This window comes from Dromiciops gliroides, chromosome 4, assembly GCF_019393635.1.
Source record: "Dromiciops gliroides isolate mDroGli1 chromosome 4, mDroGli1.pri, whole genome shotgun sequence".
Classification (NCBI taxonomy): Eukaryota; Metazoa; Chordata; class Mammalia; order Microbiotheria; family Microbiotheriidae; genus Dromiciops; species Dromiciops gliroides.
Window position 1 is genome coordinate 242,825,555 of NC_057864.1, and position 17,687 is coordinate 242,843,241.

At 40.5% G+C, this 17,687-nt stretch overlaps 1 protein-coding gene across 1 annotated transcript in view; it reads right to left on the reverse strand.

Moving 5' to 3' along the window:
- The window catches only part of LOC122755768 (ubiquinol-cytochrome-c reductase complex assembly factor 2), a 30,981-nt gene extending 13,537 nt beyond the window's left edge, over positions 1–17,444 (reverse strand). Inside the window, exon 1 of the mRNA XM_044004595.1 lies at positions 17,268–17,444. Within this exon, the coding sequence (XP_043860530.1) occupies positions 17,268–17,405 (138 nt within the window). The 5' untranslated portion in view covers positions 17,406–17,444. The remainder of the gene's footprint in view (positions 1–17,267) is intronic.
- Between the last annotated feature and the right edge of the window lie 243 nt (positions 17,445–17,687).

The following is a 17,687-nucleotide window of genomic DNA, read 5'->3' on the forward strand; positions in this document are numbered from 1 at the left end:
CTGTAATAGCCTAATTGGTTTCCTTGCCTCAAGTCTCTCTACCTCAACTCATCTTCCACACACCTGATAAAGTGAGTTTCCTACGGCATAGGGCTGACCATGTCATTTCCTAAATCAATAAACTTCTAAGAGCTTCCTATTGCTTTTAGGATCTAATATAAGCTTTTATAGTCCTTTCTTTCCAACCGTATCACTCCCCTTCCTCCTGCACTCTACAAAGCAGCCAAACTGACCTTGCTGTGCCTCACTTCATTTCCCATTTTGTTGTTTTGCAGTGGTTATCCCTTATGACTTTCTCCTCGTTTCTGCCTTTGAGTTGTGTTTTCTTCAAAACTCATCTCAAACATCAGCTTCTACATGGGCCCTTTCCAGATTCTGCTGGCTGCTGGCCCCTTTACTTATACTGTACTTGTTTTATATAGATGTTCTATCTACTATATATGTACATATCGCTGCTGCCTCTAGAATGGCAGCTTCTTGAGGGTAAAGACTATTTTACTTTTACCTTTGTGTCCTCATTGACTATCTCACATCAAACTGTTAATAAATACTTTATCACTGATTGATCCTAACCTGAAGGCTTCCCTACTGAAGGTAAAATTTTCTAAAGGCTCCTATCTGCAACCTGCTTATGGCATAGTATTCATTCCAGCAAGCCCTAGACCAGTATAGAATCTCAAGGAAGTATGTAACTGATTATTCACATAAGATTATTGTTTTATTATATATATTAGAAAAGCACACTAGTAGAAAAGTACATATTAGTTAGTTTACACCTTTTTGGTATGGAGTATTACACATGACTTCCCTTCTGTCTAGCCAACCTGGCATCCTTACGTCCCTCAGGTGCAGCTGTCCCTCTCCTAGTCCATGTTTTGCACCGGCTGTCTCCCATGCCCATGAGGTACTCTCTCCTCAAGGCTCACCTACAGCACTGTATTCCCCATGAAGCCTTTCCTGATCTCCCCAGTTGCTCATGTCTCTCCTCATAAATCATCTCTACATACTTTGTATGTCCTCTATGTGTACATGTTGTTGACCCTGGTTTAATGGAAACTACTGCCATGTCAGGACCACGAGCAGCACTAGATCTGACGTTCCCTGGGAGCAGGGACTGCTTCACTTTTGTTTTTGTCTCCCTGGCACCATGCTGATCTATAACGGGCACTTAGTAAATGCTTGTTGATATTTACTAATGACATACAGTTGGAGGAACAGCCCACTGAATTAGCACGCCAAATATATATCTTGAATAGGCACCCTAGATGGACAATGACCAAGACCCATAGTCGAGAAGACTGGGTTGGAGAGAATTCCATCTCTTTATCATGAATATGAGGTCCTCTCTCAAGCTGAAGTGCCAAACATTCCAAGTCTACTGCGGAGTGAAACTCTTACGGGCTGACCGTGTTGTTTGAATGCCAAATGTATGTGTGCCTAAAAGACTATTTCACAGAGAACTCACACAACACAGGTGCTCACATGGAGGTCAGAAGAAGCAATACAAGGATCCACTCAAGGTCTCTCTGAAGAACTTTGAATTGATTGCATGATATGGGAGATACTGGCAAAGGACCACTCAGTATGGTGTGCCTGTTTCAAAGGCGCTCTGCTCTATGAACAAAGCAGAACTGCATCAGCTCAAAAGAAACTTGAGATGTACAAATTTAGAGACACTTCCACCCCAAATGTTCATATGGACCATTTGTACCCAACCTGTGGGAGAGAATTCTGAAATCATTATTGGTCTAATTGGCCATAGTCATACACACTCTACCTTGACTCCAACATAGTGATGTCATTTTGGTCCTCTCTGAGGATAAAGGAAAACAACCAACCAATCAACCAGTTTTCCAGATGATCTATCCTGGCTATGAATGATATAAACTAAACACAAACTCAAAAGAATGAAAATTGCAGGTACCTCAAAGGATAACGAAATAATTCATGATAGGTTCCAGCATATCACCAGTGATGCTTTGTTATCCACAAACTAGCCTAAGAGATGACATCAAGGAGGTATATGACTGAAAAAAGGAGGTGGATTAATAATATAGAAGAATGAGGGGCAGCTAGGTGGCGCAGAAGATGGCGCACTGGCCCTAGATTCAGGAGGACCTGAGTTCAAATCCGGCCTCAGATCATTGACACTTACTAGCTGTGTGACCCTGGGCAAGTCACTTAACCCCAATTGCCTCACAAAAAAACCCCAAAACAAAAAATATTGAAGAATGAGAAGCAACAAACAGCTTAAGTATTTTACTAGTAGCTTCAATATATTAAAAGAACTAGAGGAACACTTTCAGGGCCTTCTATTATTATTATTTATGGCACAGTCTTAAATTGTACAGGATGAGATGGCATGGAGAACTCTGAGCATCCTGTTGGAGAAAGTACTTATAAGAACTAAGGTCAATGGCCTCAACCTTCCTCTCAACCTAACATTCTTGCCATCTTTTCCACTGTATTTTCAAGCTTTGGGGCATACAATTCACATCCACTGACTCTGCTTCCTCCCAATTAAGTTTCTCCTTGAATCACCCAATTTCAGCTTCCACCAAGTCTTTAAAGAGCTCTTCTAGGTTTTCTATTTCTTCATCCACATCCTGTTGGGCATTCTGCCATCACCACAATTATTAGCTATACCCTCTTCCTTTAAACTCTTTCTAATCTAGATGCCTCTTTTGTTTCTGCTTCAATTTCTACAGCTGTTCAGATTTTATGTAAGAGATTTGGGATGAACTCTCTTGTTAGCTATCCCTTGTTATAACCCTAAACTGAATAAGGAGGTGATAAGTCCAAATGTAGGTCTGACCAGGGCACAGTGTATTGTGTTCAGTTATGGGTACTGCATTCTAGAAAGGATATTGATAATCTAGAGAGTGTCCAGAGGAGGACAATCAGAATAATAACAATAACAGCTAGCATTTACATATTGCTTTAAGGTTTGCAAAGTGCTTTACAAATAGTAGGTGCTATTATAGTAGAGATGAGAAAGGTAAGGCAGATAGAAGTTAAATGACTTGTCCAGGGTCACATCTCTTTATCACCAATATGTCCTGTGTCTGAAATGGATTTGCACCTGAAGTATTCCTGACTCCATGTCCAACGCTCTATCTACTACACCATCTAGATGTTTTTAATGGTAAATTAGAATAGTGAAGACCTTCTAGTCCATGAACACCAGTTAAATAAACTAGGCATATTTAGCCAAGAAAAGAGAAGCTAGGGGGGAAAGGTTGGGGATATTAAGGGGTCTTGAAATACTTGAAGGTCAAGAGCTAAGGTCTTGAAGTACCTGAAAAATGGTTGGGCTGAAGAGGAATCAAATTTGATCTTGTGTGGGTCCAGTGGAAAGAACTAGGAACAATGGAGAGACATTACAAAAAAAGCCAATTAAAGATTTATGTTAGGAAAAAAAACTTCCTAATAATTTGAGCTATCTAGAAATAGCTACCTTGGGAGGTGGTAGGTTCCCCTCATTGAAGGTCTTCAAATGTGCTATAGTGAGAATTCAGTTGGGGGTATGGGTTGAACTAATGGTTGCTAAGGTGCCTTCCAACTCTAAAATACTGTGATTTTGTGACTAACTTAAGCCTCCTGAGATTTTCTTAGTTATATGGGCAAGTTGCTAAAATCAGCAGAATTTAGTGAGGCAATGAGATAGACTCCAACAACTTGTATGGTACCTAATACTCAATGAAAATATTTAGAAAAAATTAGTTACCTAGCTATATATTTCAGGTTACCAATGACAGGCCAGAAGGGTGCACAACTAGCTAGGTGGCATTATCAACAGTAATAGAGGTAAGGGAAGAAGGAATTTGTTTCTTAAAGAATTACAAGTACTGGGGTAGCTAGATGGCTCAGTGGATGGAGCACCAGCCTTGGATTCAGGAGGACCTGGGTTCAGGTCTGGCCTCAGATATTTGATACTTACTAGCTGTGTGACCCTGGGCAAGTCACTTAACCCTCATTGCCCCACAAAAAAAAAGAAAAGAAAAAAAGAATTACAAGTACTTCCAACTGCTCAAAAAGAAATGGAGCAATGGCCAAATCTATGTTTCCTTTCGAAGTCAAACTCAGCAAACATCAAAAATTATCTTGTTTACTTTGAGAGAACTCTACTACAGGCAGCAAGCTAATTCCAATAGTTTTTTTCATTTACTGATGGCCTGTACTTTGCTCATGGATCCAGCATAAACATTTCTGGGTTTTTCTGATGATATATATTGTTAACATTTATAAATATCACTTGTAAGCTTTAGATTATCTGATTTTGTATTCAGACCTAATGAGTACTGAAATTTTAGGACTAATAGATGTACTAGACCTGAAAAAAGGCAGCAATAGTAGCATTATGAAAAATTCAGCAATGTTCACTAAATGTGAATAAAATAGATGTTCAAGTGACAAAATGTCCTTTATAGCTCTATTTTTGCTCCTTTTGCATTTCCCCTGCTCAGCCGTCAGTAAATTTCTCTTTACCATATTAAACTTTTATACATACAAATCTACACCAGTGCCCCAGGCACTGATTTCAATTTTTAAAATTGAATTCTGGATAGTGATAGCAACTGGTAAAGCAGAGAACCCATTCTAGACATACAAAAGAGAGAAGTACTTTTGGAAAAGGGTATAGCAAATTGTTTCACTAATTAAGGTGGATCAGGCTTCAGTCTAGGAGAAATCTAGGAAGGAAAAGCTTTTATTACTTGGTAATGAGTTCCTGGAATTACTTCATTCTTTTATAAGATCTTTATTCCTTTTTATTAAAATATTGAGCACCTCTTATGTGCACAGCACCATGCTAGGCACTGAGAATGATATAAAGTATAAAACAAAGCACCTTCCTTGAAACTTATGATCTAGTGGAGAAGACAAGACCCACATTTAAACAATTAAATAATATAAGGCTAGAGTAGGAAGAAAAGATTTCATTGATGAGGTGGGATTTGAGTTTGGCCTTCAATACAATTCAACAGATATTAAATGTAAAAGACAGTACACTAGGTATTGAAAATGATATAGAAAAAAATGCTAGGTGTTGAGGACATACAGACAAAAACAAACAGTTCTTGCATTCCGTGTGTTCATAGGTAAATAAATACAGGTTAATTTCAGGAGGAAGCAAGAGCAATTGGGGGAGATCAACAAAGGTTTGGTAGAAAGTGGCTTGAAGGAAGCTCAGAATTTTAAAAAGCCAAGGGGATATCCAGGGACTATGGGGAGGTGAGATGTACAGGGAAGCAAGGAGGTGGGATGTGGCATGTCAAGTTCAGCTAGAACTTGACTGGAGCACCAAGTGTATGAAGGGAAGTAACATAAAATTGATCTGAAAAGATAAGGGGGAGCCAGCTTGCAGAAGGCTTAAAACTCCAGGCTGAATGAAGACTTTGCATTTTAACCTAAAGTCAGGCGAGTACAGATGATTTCTAAGTGAGGGGAGGCCCTGACAAGGTCAGACCCAGGCTTTAGGAACATCCATTTAGGGGAGGAGAGAGACTAGAGACAAGGAGACCATAGAGTATGTTCGGGAAAGGGGTGAGGAGAGCCTGGATTAGGTTGTCTGGATGCAGAGGAGGGGGAAAGTGTGAGAGATGTTTAGAGATAAGATCCACAAGACTTAGCAAATGACTGACTATGAAAGGAAGAGTCCAGAATGACTCCAAGGTTGTGTTCATTGAAATTACAATTAATGGAGCCCTCCAAAGAAACAGGAATGTGTGGAGGGTCTTGAAGGATAGACAGGGATTTGGATAGGTAGAGTTAGGTCAGGGAAAGGAAGGTTACAATATAGGAAAAGATGCTGCTATTAAATAAGTACAGTGTGTGTCGGGAGGGTGGGGAGCTACAAGAGTTGAGCAGCCTGGATGATATAGGATTTACAAATGGAGCGCTCTTTGAGATTATCTAGTGTAACCCTAATTATACTGGCTGTATTCACTATGTAGGACAAAGAGGGCTGGAGAGGTAAACTGGGGCCGGATGGTGGATGGGCTTTAAGCAAGCAACTGAGACCTGAGTTTGTACCACTGATGGCAGCTCTGGTGCAATGAAAAGAACAATGGACTTAGAGTCAAAAGATCTGGGTTTGAATCCAGACTGCTAGTGATGTGACCTTGGGTAAGTCATTTGACCTCAGTTTCCTAACCTGCACATGGAGCTAAGAATATCTCATGGTATTATCACAAAGATCAGAATAGATAATTTTGTCAAACATTTTTAAAACCATTAAATTATGTCATTTATAATTATTACTTCTTCTTCTTTTTTTAGGCAATTGGGGTTAAGTGATTTGCCCAGGGTCACACAGCTAGTAAGTGTTAAGTGTCTGAGGTTGGATTTGAACTCAGGTCCTCCTGACTCCAGGGCCAGTGCTCTATCCACTGTGCCACCTAGCTGCCCCTAATTATTACTTCTTAGCAAACTCTCATCCCTATCTACCTCAAACATTCCTCTCCCCAGTCCCTAACCTCTTCTGTCCACCAATTCTACTACATCCCTTGGAAGTCTCCTCCCCATCACTTATAATGTTAATAAGGGGCATATGAGATGTTCAGGGAAGACTAGTACCTCTGGTATGAGGGCTTGCTGAGCTCCTTTCGGGGCTGCTCATCCACCTTTGGTGTCCACCTTCTCCCAACTCTCTCACCTGTGACTCCAAGAAGCTGGGGCATGCACAGCAGCCACGCTTTGTAAAATCTTCTGGGCAAATGGCCTAAATCAAGTGGAGGGTAACTAAAAGGCCTCAAACCTGTCGATGAGTTAAGGGGATGTTTCAAACTCCTCTGAAGCCCATAACTCCACATTTAGATGAGACTGTCTCCAACTTTACTGAGAAGATTGATGTCATCCACTGTGAACTCCCCTGTCTCCCATCATTCACATTTCAAAACCTCTCTATCTTCTTCATGAATTCTTTTTCCTTTGTTCTAGTCTTAGAAAACAAAGCCCTTCTTGCCAAGGTTAATCCTTGGGCCCGTCTTTTCTGAGATCTTGCTCCTTCAATCATCCTCAGTCTTTTATCTTCATTTTTTCCCTTACTCTTCTAGATTCTTTCCCTCTCCCTAAAAATATGCTCTGCTCTCTATTCTTTAAAAAAACAAACAAAAAGCCTTGAAACTAGTTTTACCCCCAAACTGTCTTTTCTCTCTTCTCCTCATTCACAGCAAAATTTCTAGAAGTTGCCTTCTAAATCTGTACAGTGGAAAGAGTAAGGGAGTCCTGCAGGAGACCTAACTTCGAATCTCATTTCTGCCACTTACTACCTGTGAGACTGGCATAAAGTCACTTCTCTGAATTTCAGTTTCCTCATCTGTAAAATGAAGGGGTTGGAGATGACCTTTAATCCTTTCTAGACCCCACTTCCAGAAAACACATTCATTCTTCAACCCCTTTGTAATATGGCTTCTGACCCTCCACCACTTTACCAAAACTACTGTATCCAAGGACACCAACAACCTTGTGATTGAATCACCTTTTCTCAGTCTTCATTCTTCTTGAACTTTCTTGGCTTCTGACATGGCCTTCTCATTCTGCCTCCTATCTATCTCCTCCTTTTTGGCCTCTTTTGTTGGTTTATTGTTTTCCTGATCTTAATTCTGGCCTCTGCCCTCTTTTTTCTCTCTAATGATTCCTTTGATGATTACAATTGCTCCATAAGTTTAAATGACTTCCAGGATTGTGTATCCTGCCCCAGTATTACTCTTGGGCTCCAGAGACACAAGTTACTGGTTAGATATTTCCACCTTCATTTCCCATTGGACCCTCAAACTTAATACAGTCCAAAACAGAACTCATCACTTCTCTAAATCTGTCTCTCTTCCCAACATTGCTGTTATTTGAATATTTCTAGTCATCTAGGGTAGAAATCTGAGTCATTGAAAGATGACTCTTCCTTCTCCCATATCCTGCATAGTCAATCAATTGACAGCCTGAAGATTTTACCAAATAGCAGATGCTGATGCCACACTGCTACTATCCTAGTTCAGGTCCTCCATCACTGTCCAAGATTATTGTAATAACCTTCTATACTGATTACTCAACCCCCAATCTCTTCCTTCATCCTTCACAGTTGTCAAAATAACCTTCCTAGTGCACAAATCTGGTTTGTCACTCTCGCTCAAAAACCTTTAATAGTCCCCTGCTGATTATAGGATGGAACATAAATACTGTACCTGGCATTCAGGCCTTTTACAATTTGGCCCCAACCGTCCTTTCTAGCTTTATTTTATGTTATTCTCCATGAACATTCTCATTCTCTCTCTCTCTCTCCCCCTCTCTCAGTAAAATAAACACATACATGTATTCTAGACAAACTACAAATCAGACTACCAGTTTGGGTTTTTACATCATCCTGCTGTTTCCTGCCTCCATTCACTTATGAAAGCTATCTGCTGTGCTTGCAATGCTCTCTCTCTATCAATTCCTGTTAAAACTTTTCCTTTTCCTCAAGGCTCAGCTCATCTTCACCATGAAGTCCTCTCTGATTATTCAGCTAAAAGTATTCTCTTCCCTTCTTAAATTTTCCTAGACAACTTTGTCTGGATCTTTCCTTTGCCTCATCACGCTCTTTCTTACATTACATGTGTACATATTGTATTTGCCTTAGTAAGCCCCTTGAGGATAGGCCTTGGGCTTTTTTCATCCTTGTATCCCTAGTTCCTAGCATCTAGAAATGAACTGAACTGTAGGTTTTGAACAGAAAAAAGATATGATAAAAATTGTTCCAATCATTCTCCTAGAAAAAGGCTTTCCATCTTCATACATACAATGTGGCTCACTCCATGATTCTCCTGCTTCACTCTAGCCACATTCAGAAACAGTTCTAGCTACCTCTAGACTATAGAGGGCAATGTTTGAATCCCCTTTGTCCAAAGGAAGCTTACTTCCTGTGACTGTCATCCTCATTTCTAATAATAGAGGGCAGCATGCTGGAGCCCAGAGATAAATCAAGTTCGGAGGGAGGAAATGTGACTTTTGGCCCAGGCTCTACCACTCAACAGCTTTGTGAGCAAGTTACATAACTTCTTTGCATCTTACTTTCTTCATCTCTAAAAAGGGTACAATGATATTTGCACTGCTTACTTCAAAGGATCATGGTGATTAAATTCCATAATTTATGGGAAAGTGTTCTGTGATGGCTATATATATATATATATATATATATATATATATATATATATATATATATATATATATATATAGTGTGTGTGAGGCAATTGGGGATAAGTGACTTGCTCAGAGTCACACAGCTAGTAAGTATCAAGTGTCTGAGACCAGATTTGAACTCACGTCCTCCTGAATCCAGGGCTGGTACTCTATCCACTGCGCCACCTAGCTGCCCCAATGGCATAGTATTACACATATATGTGAGCAGCGGTTATTATAGCTGACAAAAATACTATAACTGAAAAAAAGGACAATCTGTTGCTAGGCAGATTTCTTTCATAAATCAGATTTTGCCAGGAAGGGGAAGAGGGAGGAGGGGAACAAGAATATATAGAGTGCTTTATTGTTGCTTCAGCTCAGAAATGGCCTGGACAGTTCTTTCCTCCTTCCCTCAGCCTCCAGTGTTTCTTTCCCCTTCTTTAATCTGTCCTTCACACAGAGCTGATCATGCTACCCCACTGCTCATGAAGCTCCAGGGACTCCTCTCTTGCCTCTAGGATAAAACACAAACTCTTCTGTTTGACATTTAAAGCCCTTCACAATTGGACTCTAGCCTTCCTTTCCATGACTACTGTAGATTACTTTCAATTACACATCCAATATTCTAGCCAAAATGACCTACCTGCTATATTCCCTGTGTGGGGCATTCCATATCCCATCTATGCTCCTTTGCACAGGCTTATTCTATGCCTTGAATAACAGAATCCCTCCATTCCTTCAAAATTCACAAGAAGTGCCCCCTCCTACAGAGGATCATACTGATCCCCTAGGTCCTACCTTGCACCATTCTAAAATAGCTGTATTTTATATTTGCTTATCGATGATCATGTTTTCTTCCCCTAGACATCTACCCACCTAAGAATATCAGTTCCTTGAGGGTACTGGTGCCTAGCATGTAGTAGGTGCTGAATAAATGAATTTGGTATGTGTATACATGCCAGTTATTGATATCCCTGTCAAGACTGCATGTATATGTAACATGAATTTAAAGACAGTTAAGATAACTATATATAAAAAGTCTTTGACTCTCAACAGAGAAATCCAGAAAATTATTACAATCATTTTAAATCTGGGGCAGTTTAACTACTTCTGTACTGAGTCATTTGTATTTATTTTAAAGGCTTATTCAATATCATTTATAGTTCTCTTGAGAGACTTCTTAGCAAGTAACAGACTTTATGATTCTTCTACTGAGGTTTACATAAATGGACATTGGTTTGTAGTTACAGATCTCTTGGAAATCAGTTTCAGTACCAAATAAACTCATTAAAAGAACTTGCTCATTTTCTAGTAGTTAAGTCAACAATTACAGTAGTTCTGCTACCACCCTCCACATTGTTATTCACACTTATTAAGCTCTCAGCATGGCAAGGAACAGGTACTCTTGAAGAGCTTGCATGTTAAAGACAAAGATGTTAAAGGTTCCTTCCAGCTCTAAAATTATGTGACATACTCATTTTCTTTTCTTTTCTTTTTTTAAAGCCTGTGGAGAGAATGTTTGGAATGCAACAGGAGGTCTCCAGCTTCCCACCACCTGGTTCCTTATTGGCTGATTTAAGGGGGCACATAGGCTGTCCAGAAGTGCATCTTGAAATGGGATATATATTGGGACAATGAATCTCAAAGTGTGGTTTCTGATAAGAATAACAACTTATTGAGGCCATTTAATAAAAATGAGGCATGACTATGCTGATGAATGCAAAGTGTGCAACATTCTTCCCATTAATTTTGGTAAGGCTTTAAAAAAAGTGGCATAGCTTTTAAAAAACAAACCACAAACCCGTCAAAATGACTGTGGATCCCAAATTTCTTCAGTGTTAAAGAAGGTGGCTTAGATTATGTGGAAAAGAGGGATGCCTTAGAAAGGTCATGTAACAGGAGGAGTTGCCTAATTGTTCAAGTTTAACTAGCAATAAATATAACAGTACAAAACCCCCCTAATTTTCTCATACCATTTTCTTTCTTAGTAACTGGTGAAGCCAGGAGATGGGCATTGCAGACATCCACTACCCTCATATAAAAAAATCCCAGTCACTTGATTCTTACTGTTTTAATATACCTGTTTAGAGTTGCCAGTATCCATCTGAAGTTTTTTAAGTTTTCAAGGCATCTCTGACACTAAGCTTGAACTTGACTCTGTCCATCTGAACACCCCATTACACTGGTACTGTGCATGCCAAGGCACTACTAGGCTTTTCTTCTTCTTCTTCTTTTGGTGAGGCAATTGGGGTTAAGTGACTTGCCCAGGGTCACAGTGTCAAGTGTCTGAGGCCAGATCTGAACTCAGATCCTCCTGAATCCAGGGTCAGTGCTCTAACCACTGCACCACCAAGCTGTTCCTCTCCACCACCCCCCCCCCCGCTTTTGTTCTTAACAAGCATTTAATAACTATTGCTGAAGTCTGAATTGAACTAATATTTCCAAGTAAGAAGACTAAAAGCTCTCTCTATTTCTACCCTTTCACCAGCATGCAAAGTGGTCATCAGTGAACGACAGTCTCTTAATTCTATCAGATAACATGTTTTTTAGGACAAGGATTTGATTACTTTTGTTCTAATTTTCTTTTTTTTTTCAGACAATGAGGGTTAAGTGTCTGAGACCAGATTTGAACTCAGGTCCTCCCGAATCCAGGGCAGGAGATTTATCCACTGCACCACCTAGCTGTCCCTTCATCTTAACATTTCAAGAAGACTACCCACCATCAACTTATGCTGCCACCAGTTTTCACAACATTTCAAGTCCCCCCAACTAAACTGAAAGTTCTATGAAGGCAGGACTATATATTACCTTCTTTTGCATTTCCCACAGTGCTTAGCACATTGCTCTGCACATAGAAGGCACTAAAATATTTGAATGATTCACTTTGCTGCTTCTTCTCTTAATTCTGTTTGCCACATCAGCTATTTTAGGTATCCTGATGTCTGATAGCAACTATAAAAAATAATAATTAGGCACTTATTGTGTCTAAACACTTATTTCCCATTGGACACCTCTAGCTAAATGTCCTGGAGGCACCTCAGATTCAATATGTCCAAAAGAAAACTCATTATTCCCTCCAAATTCTCCCTTTTTCCTTATTATTTCTGTTGAGGGCATCATCGTCCTTCCTGTCACCTGGATTCACAATCTCAAGAGCTCCCTTTGACCCTTCCCTATACTACCTCATACAGGCACATGGTAAGTCTTGTCAATTCTATATTTACAAACCTTACATCAATTCATTTCTCTCCACTCACATGGTCCTTATCACCTCTGACCTAGACTACAATTGCTTCCTGTTGGTGCCCCAGTCTCCAGACTCTCCACCAAAGCACAGGTATCTATCTGCCCATGTCATTCTCCTGCTCAAAAAGCTTCAGGGGATTCCTTCTGATTCGAAGATAAAGTACAAATTCCTCCATTTGATTTTTTTTTTTTTGCGGGGCAATGGGGGTTAAGTGACTTGCCCAAGGTCACAAAGCTAGTAAGTGTTAAGTGTCTGAGGCCAAATTTGAACTCAGGTACTCCTGACTCCAGGGCCGGTGCTCTATCCACTGCGCCACCTAGCCGCCCCCCTCCATTTGATTTTAAAGCCCTTCATAATCTGTTCCCACCCTTCCTTTTTGGGACTACTGCACAATTTCTCTCCTTCACACACTCTACACATTAGCTAAATAGGTCTATTTGCTGGTGCCAGAATTCAGCATCTTATCTCCTGACTGTCTGCACAGGCTGTCTCCCACGCCTGGCATAGACTCCTTTCACCTCTGCCTCGTAGAATTGCTAGCTTTATTCAAAGCTCAGCTCACATGCTACCTCCTAGAGATGACCTCTCCTGGTCGTCAATAAATAGCAAACAGAATGCCAGGCTTGGAGTCAGGAAGACCTGAGTTCAAATCCTGCCTGAGACTTTTAGAGCTGCACTCAACTGGCTGAATAGCTGCACCCAAAGGATAGTTATGGTGTGGTCTGATGTCAAATGGGAAATGTCACTAGTGGCATACCACAGGAATCTGGGCTTGATTCTGTGCTACTTAACATTTTTATTGGTGACTTGGAAAAATGAATAGAAAGCATCTTTATCCAATTGTAGATGGCACAAAGTTGGGAAGGATAAGCACCACCCTGGATGACAAGAGCCAGGATCTAAATGAATCTTGACATAGGCCAGAGCACTGGGCTAAATGTCTACCATGAGGAAACTGAATAAGGATAGTGTGAAGTCTCAAGTTTGGATCCAAAAACTTGACTTGCCAAATAACAGATGGAAAGGCAGGGCTAGCAGTTGGTCTGAGAAAGATCTGGGGATCTTAGTGCACTGTGGTATAGTAGACAGAACAAAAAAAATGTGATCTAGCTTGGGTTGCATTAAAGGAGGCAAAACTTCCAAGAATAAGCAAGGGATAGTCTCTCCGTTCTCTGATGTAGTCAGAACTGAATTTAATGCTACATATTTGTAGTATTATTTTTAATTACGTATCTTTCATTGCAAAACTGAAGTTGAAGTTTAAAATCTGGCAGAGTCTATGGTTGTTCTCAGGTCTGCAAAAAGGACTATTCAATCAGTCAGTCAGTCAATCAACAAGCATTTATTAACTACCTACTAATATATCAAGAAATGAAGTATTATCCTATATGAGGAAGACTATGTTTCATTCTGGTCACCATAGTTTATGAAGGACATTATTAAACTGGAGAACATCCAGATGAGGGCAAACAAAATGATGAGGGGCCCTGAGTACACATGATAATTTGAATAAGCTGAACAAATGAAGACACTGATCGTCATCCTGAAAAGGAGAGTGGGGAGGAAAGGAGCAACCATAATTATCTTTAAGTATTTGAGAGTTGTTATATAAGTATAAGAGAACTGTTATGTATTCCCAGAATTACATAGTTTTAGAGTTGTAAAGGATGTCAATTAGCCATCTAGTACAACACATATCCAAAAGGAATCAGCACTACAACCTACCAGACAAGTGGCTATCCTACCTCTGCTCATCCTGTTCCCATTACTGGAGGTTTTTAAGTAGATGCTTGCTGGGCATGTAGGACTAGAAAGCCTTTTTTGAATATAGATTGTACTAGATGGCTGCTGAGATGCTTTCTGACTGAAATTCTGAAAGTTCATAATAATAACATCTAAGATTTATATAATGCTTACTATGAGCTTGGCACTGTGCTAAGTGCTTTATAAATATTATCTCATTTGATCCTCACAACCCTGGGAGGTAGGTGTTATTATCCTCATTTTATAAAGAGACTGAAGCAAACAGATGTTAAGAGATATGCTCAGTGCTCTTTTTGTGGTGGCAAAGAATTAGAAATTGAGGGGATGCCCACAACTATACAAGTGGTATATGAATGTAATGGAATACTATTGTGCTGTAAGAAATAAGCAGATGGATTTCAGAAAAACCTGGAAAGATTTACATGAATATACTGAATGAAATGAGCAGAACCAAGAGAACATTGTACACAATCAACAATATTTTGTGATGATCAACTGTGAGAGACTTAACTCTTCTCAGCAATACAATGACTCAAGACAATGCCAAAAGACTTAGGGTGGAAAATGCTCTCCACATTCAGAAAAAGAACTATGGAGTCTAAATGCAGACTGAAGCATACTATTTTCACTTTTGTTGTTGCTTTTTTTGTTCTTGTTCTTGTTTATTCTTTCTTGTGTTTTTTCCTCTTTTGTTCTGATTAATGTAGAAATATGTTTAACATGATTGTAATGTATAACCTCTTTCAAATTGCTTGCTTCACCAAAAAAAAAAAAAAAAATTCCTTGCTGGCCTCGGGACCAGGGAGGGAAATTTGGAACTCAAAAAAATCTTTATATGTAATTGAGAAAAAATTTTAAAAATAATAAAATTAAAACAAAACAAACAAAAAATAAGAGAGATGCTCGGGGTCACATAGTTAGGAAGTATCTGAGGCCAGAGCTGAAGTCAGGTCTTCTTGACTCCAGACTCTACTGAGCTACCTGGCTGCCCCTTCAGTGTGGGAACTACCCCAACCTATCCTAATTTCAGAGATAAGTCTTTGATATTGAATAGATAAATCTTTGAGTTGCCTTTGAGTCTCAGATACACAAATAACTTGCCCATGTTCACACAGTCAGTAAGTATCAGTTTTGGAATCTGAACCTTCCTAATTCCAAGTCCAATTTTTTATCTACTAAACCACAATGCCTCTATTAAGTTAAACTGGTTAATATAACTACTAATACCAAACATGTGCAGAGACTAACTTAAAAGGGAAACAACTACAACAACACAGCACAATGCACAAAAGAGCTATGATAGAAATATGATGATAAAGTGGTCTAGGGTTAGCAATCAGGATTAACAATTTCAAAGCAGAAGGGCTGTAGCTGTCACCCAGTATGAGCCACTCTGGGGTTTGTATTGCATTATAAAGCAGCACTGACACATTTTCCACCCTTGATATTTCTTCACCAGGTCATATGGCTACAGAAGGCAAACACAGTCTCTTATTTATCATTCATTCAACAAGTATTTATTAAACATCTACTATATGCTGATACTGTACTCGAGGTTGGACATACAAATACAAAAATAAAATGATCCTTCCTCTTAAGCAAGTTACATTCTATCTGGAGGAAAACAGGTAAGCAGAGAAACAAATAAAAAATATATACAAAATGACAAGAGAGGGGACAGGCACTAACAACTGGGTGCAGTTTCATCAGTTTAGTTAGAAGAGAAATTACAGGTCAACTCAAGCAGGGAGAAGTAAAAATTAATAATACAATAATATTAGTTAGCACTTACATACTTATTTAAGGTTTACAAAGCACTGTACATGTTATCTCATCTGATCCCCACAATAATCCTATGGGTTAGGGGCAGCTAGGTGGCGCAGTGGATAAAGCACCTGCACTTGGATTCAGGAGGACCTGAGTTAAAATCCAGCCTCAAACACTTGACACTTACTAGCTGTGTGACCCTGGGCAAGTCACTTAACCCCAACTGCCTCACCAAAAAAAAAAAATTATAATCCTATGGGTTAGATGTTCTTATTATCCTCATTTTACAGATAAGGAAACCGAGGCAGAGATAGTTAAATATTAAGTGTCTGTAGCTGGATGTTCTTAACCACTACCCCAACACCTGATTGTGTGTGTGTGTGTGTGTGTGTGTGTGTTCCTGTGCTTTAAGGTTCACAAAATGCTTTCTATACATTATCTCTCATCATTTCTTCCACACCTTCAAGAGCTGACTGTGCTTCACGGTTCATAAAGAGCTGAGGTAATAGAACAATGGAATTTATGATGGATATTACCACAGATTCAGACACAGAAACTGCCCCCCAAAAAGCAAGATATCGGGAGGATCTGAGTTGGAAGCATCAAGAGAGATTATGCTCTCAATTCCTTTTGCAACCAAAGATGAAGTGACTTGCCCCAAATCACACAAATTAGTATGGTGAGTCAGACCAGTACCCAGCACTGTGTCCAGTGCTTGCCACTCTACCACAGTCCCTCACGGGTGGAGGGTGGTTACGGCGCTTTCCAGTCTTCCCAGTACCCTGTACATAATAAGAAGGTAATGGTAACTAGTTGTGGGGCTCTTATCATTTGTTTTGGGTCCACCAGGTGAAAATTGCAGGGGTTATTTGGGCTCAACAATGCAAAAGACAAAATGTAACGGGCTGCTTTGGTAGCTAGGACATTCCCCACCACCAGAAGTCTTTAAGGGGCAGGCTGGATGGCCACTTGTCAGGAAGGTTATATTCGAGATTTTCTCTCGGGTGTATTGGGCATCTCGGCTACACGACCTCTAAAACACAAGTCTCCGGCTCTGGTTGCCACAGGCAGGAAATGGGGCCTGGCGGCAGAACAAGTCCAGAGGGAAAAAGGGTTCGGCAGAAGGTCAGCTCCACACACGTGGCGGGTCCAGACCAATACCCACGTGTTATAACCAGCCCTTCGCCCCGCCCCCCACCGGTGAGGGAAAGGCGTGCGCACGCGCCCGACTCGCAACCTGCATCGCCCCGCCCCCTCCCATTCTGTCCTCTCCCGTTTGTCCCTTCGTCCCCCCAACCGCTTTTCCGCTTTAGGCGGGACCCCACAGTCCGGTCACCTGGGTGTTCTCTCCCTCCCGAAAGGCCTGCGCCACCCGCTGCCGCAGGTAAGCGCCCAAGTCTCGGCCCCGTTTGGTCTCATCCAAAGGCCATTCCTCACAGAGCTTGAGGAAACGCCGGTAACGGCTGGCCGCCATCTTGGGCCCCTGTGCTCGCCGCCCCTCCGAGGGAGGAGCCGGGTAGAGGCAAGGTGGCGCATGCGCGTTAAGGCATCCGAGCCAAGTGTAGACGAGCGTTCATGCGCAGTTGCCACCATTCATGTTGCTACCCCAATAAGGGGCGCTACTCACCCGTATTTCTTAACTCTCTTCCTTGTCCACATTATATTCAATAAAAAAGTGTTAAATCGAGACCATTCCAGTCTAATTCATGTTTTTCCTTCCATGTTGTTATTGTTGTTCAGTCGTTTCAGACGTGTC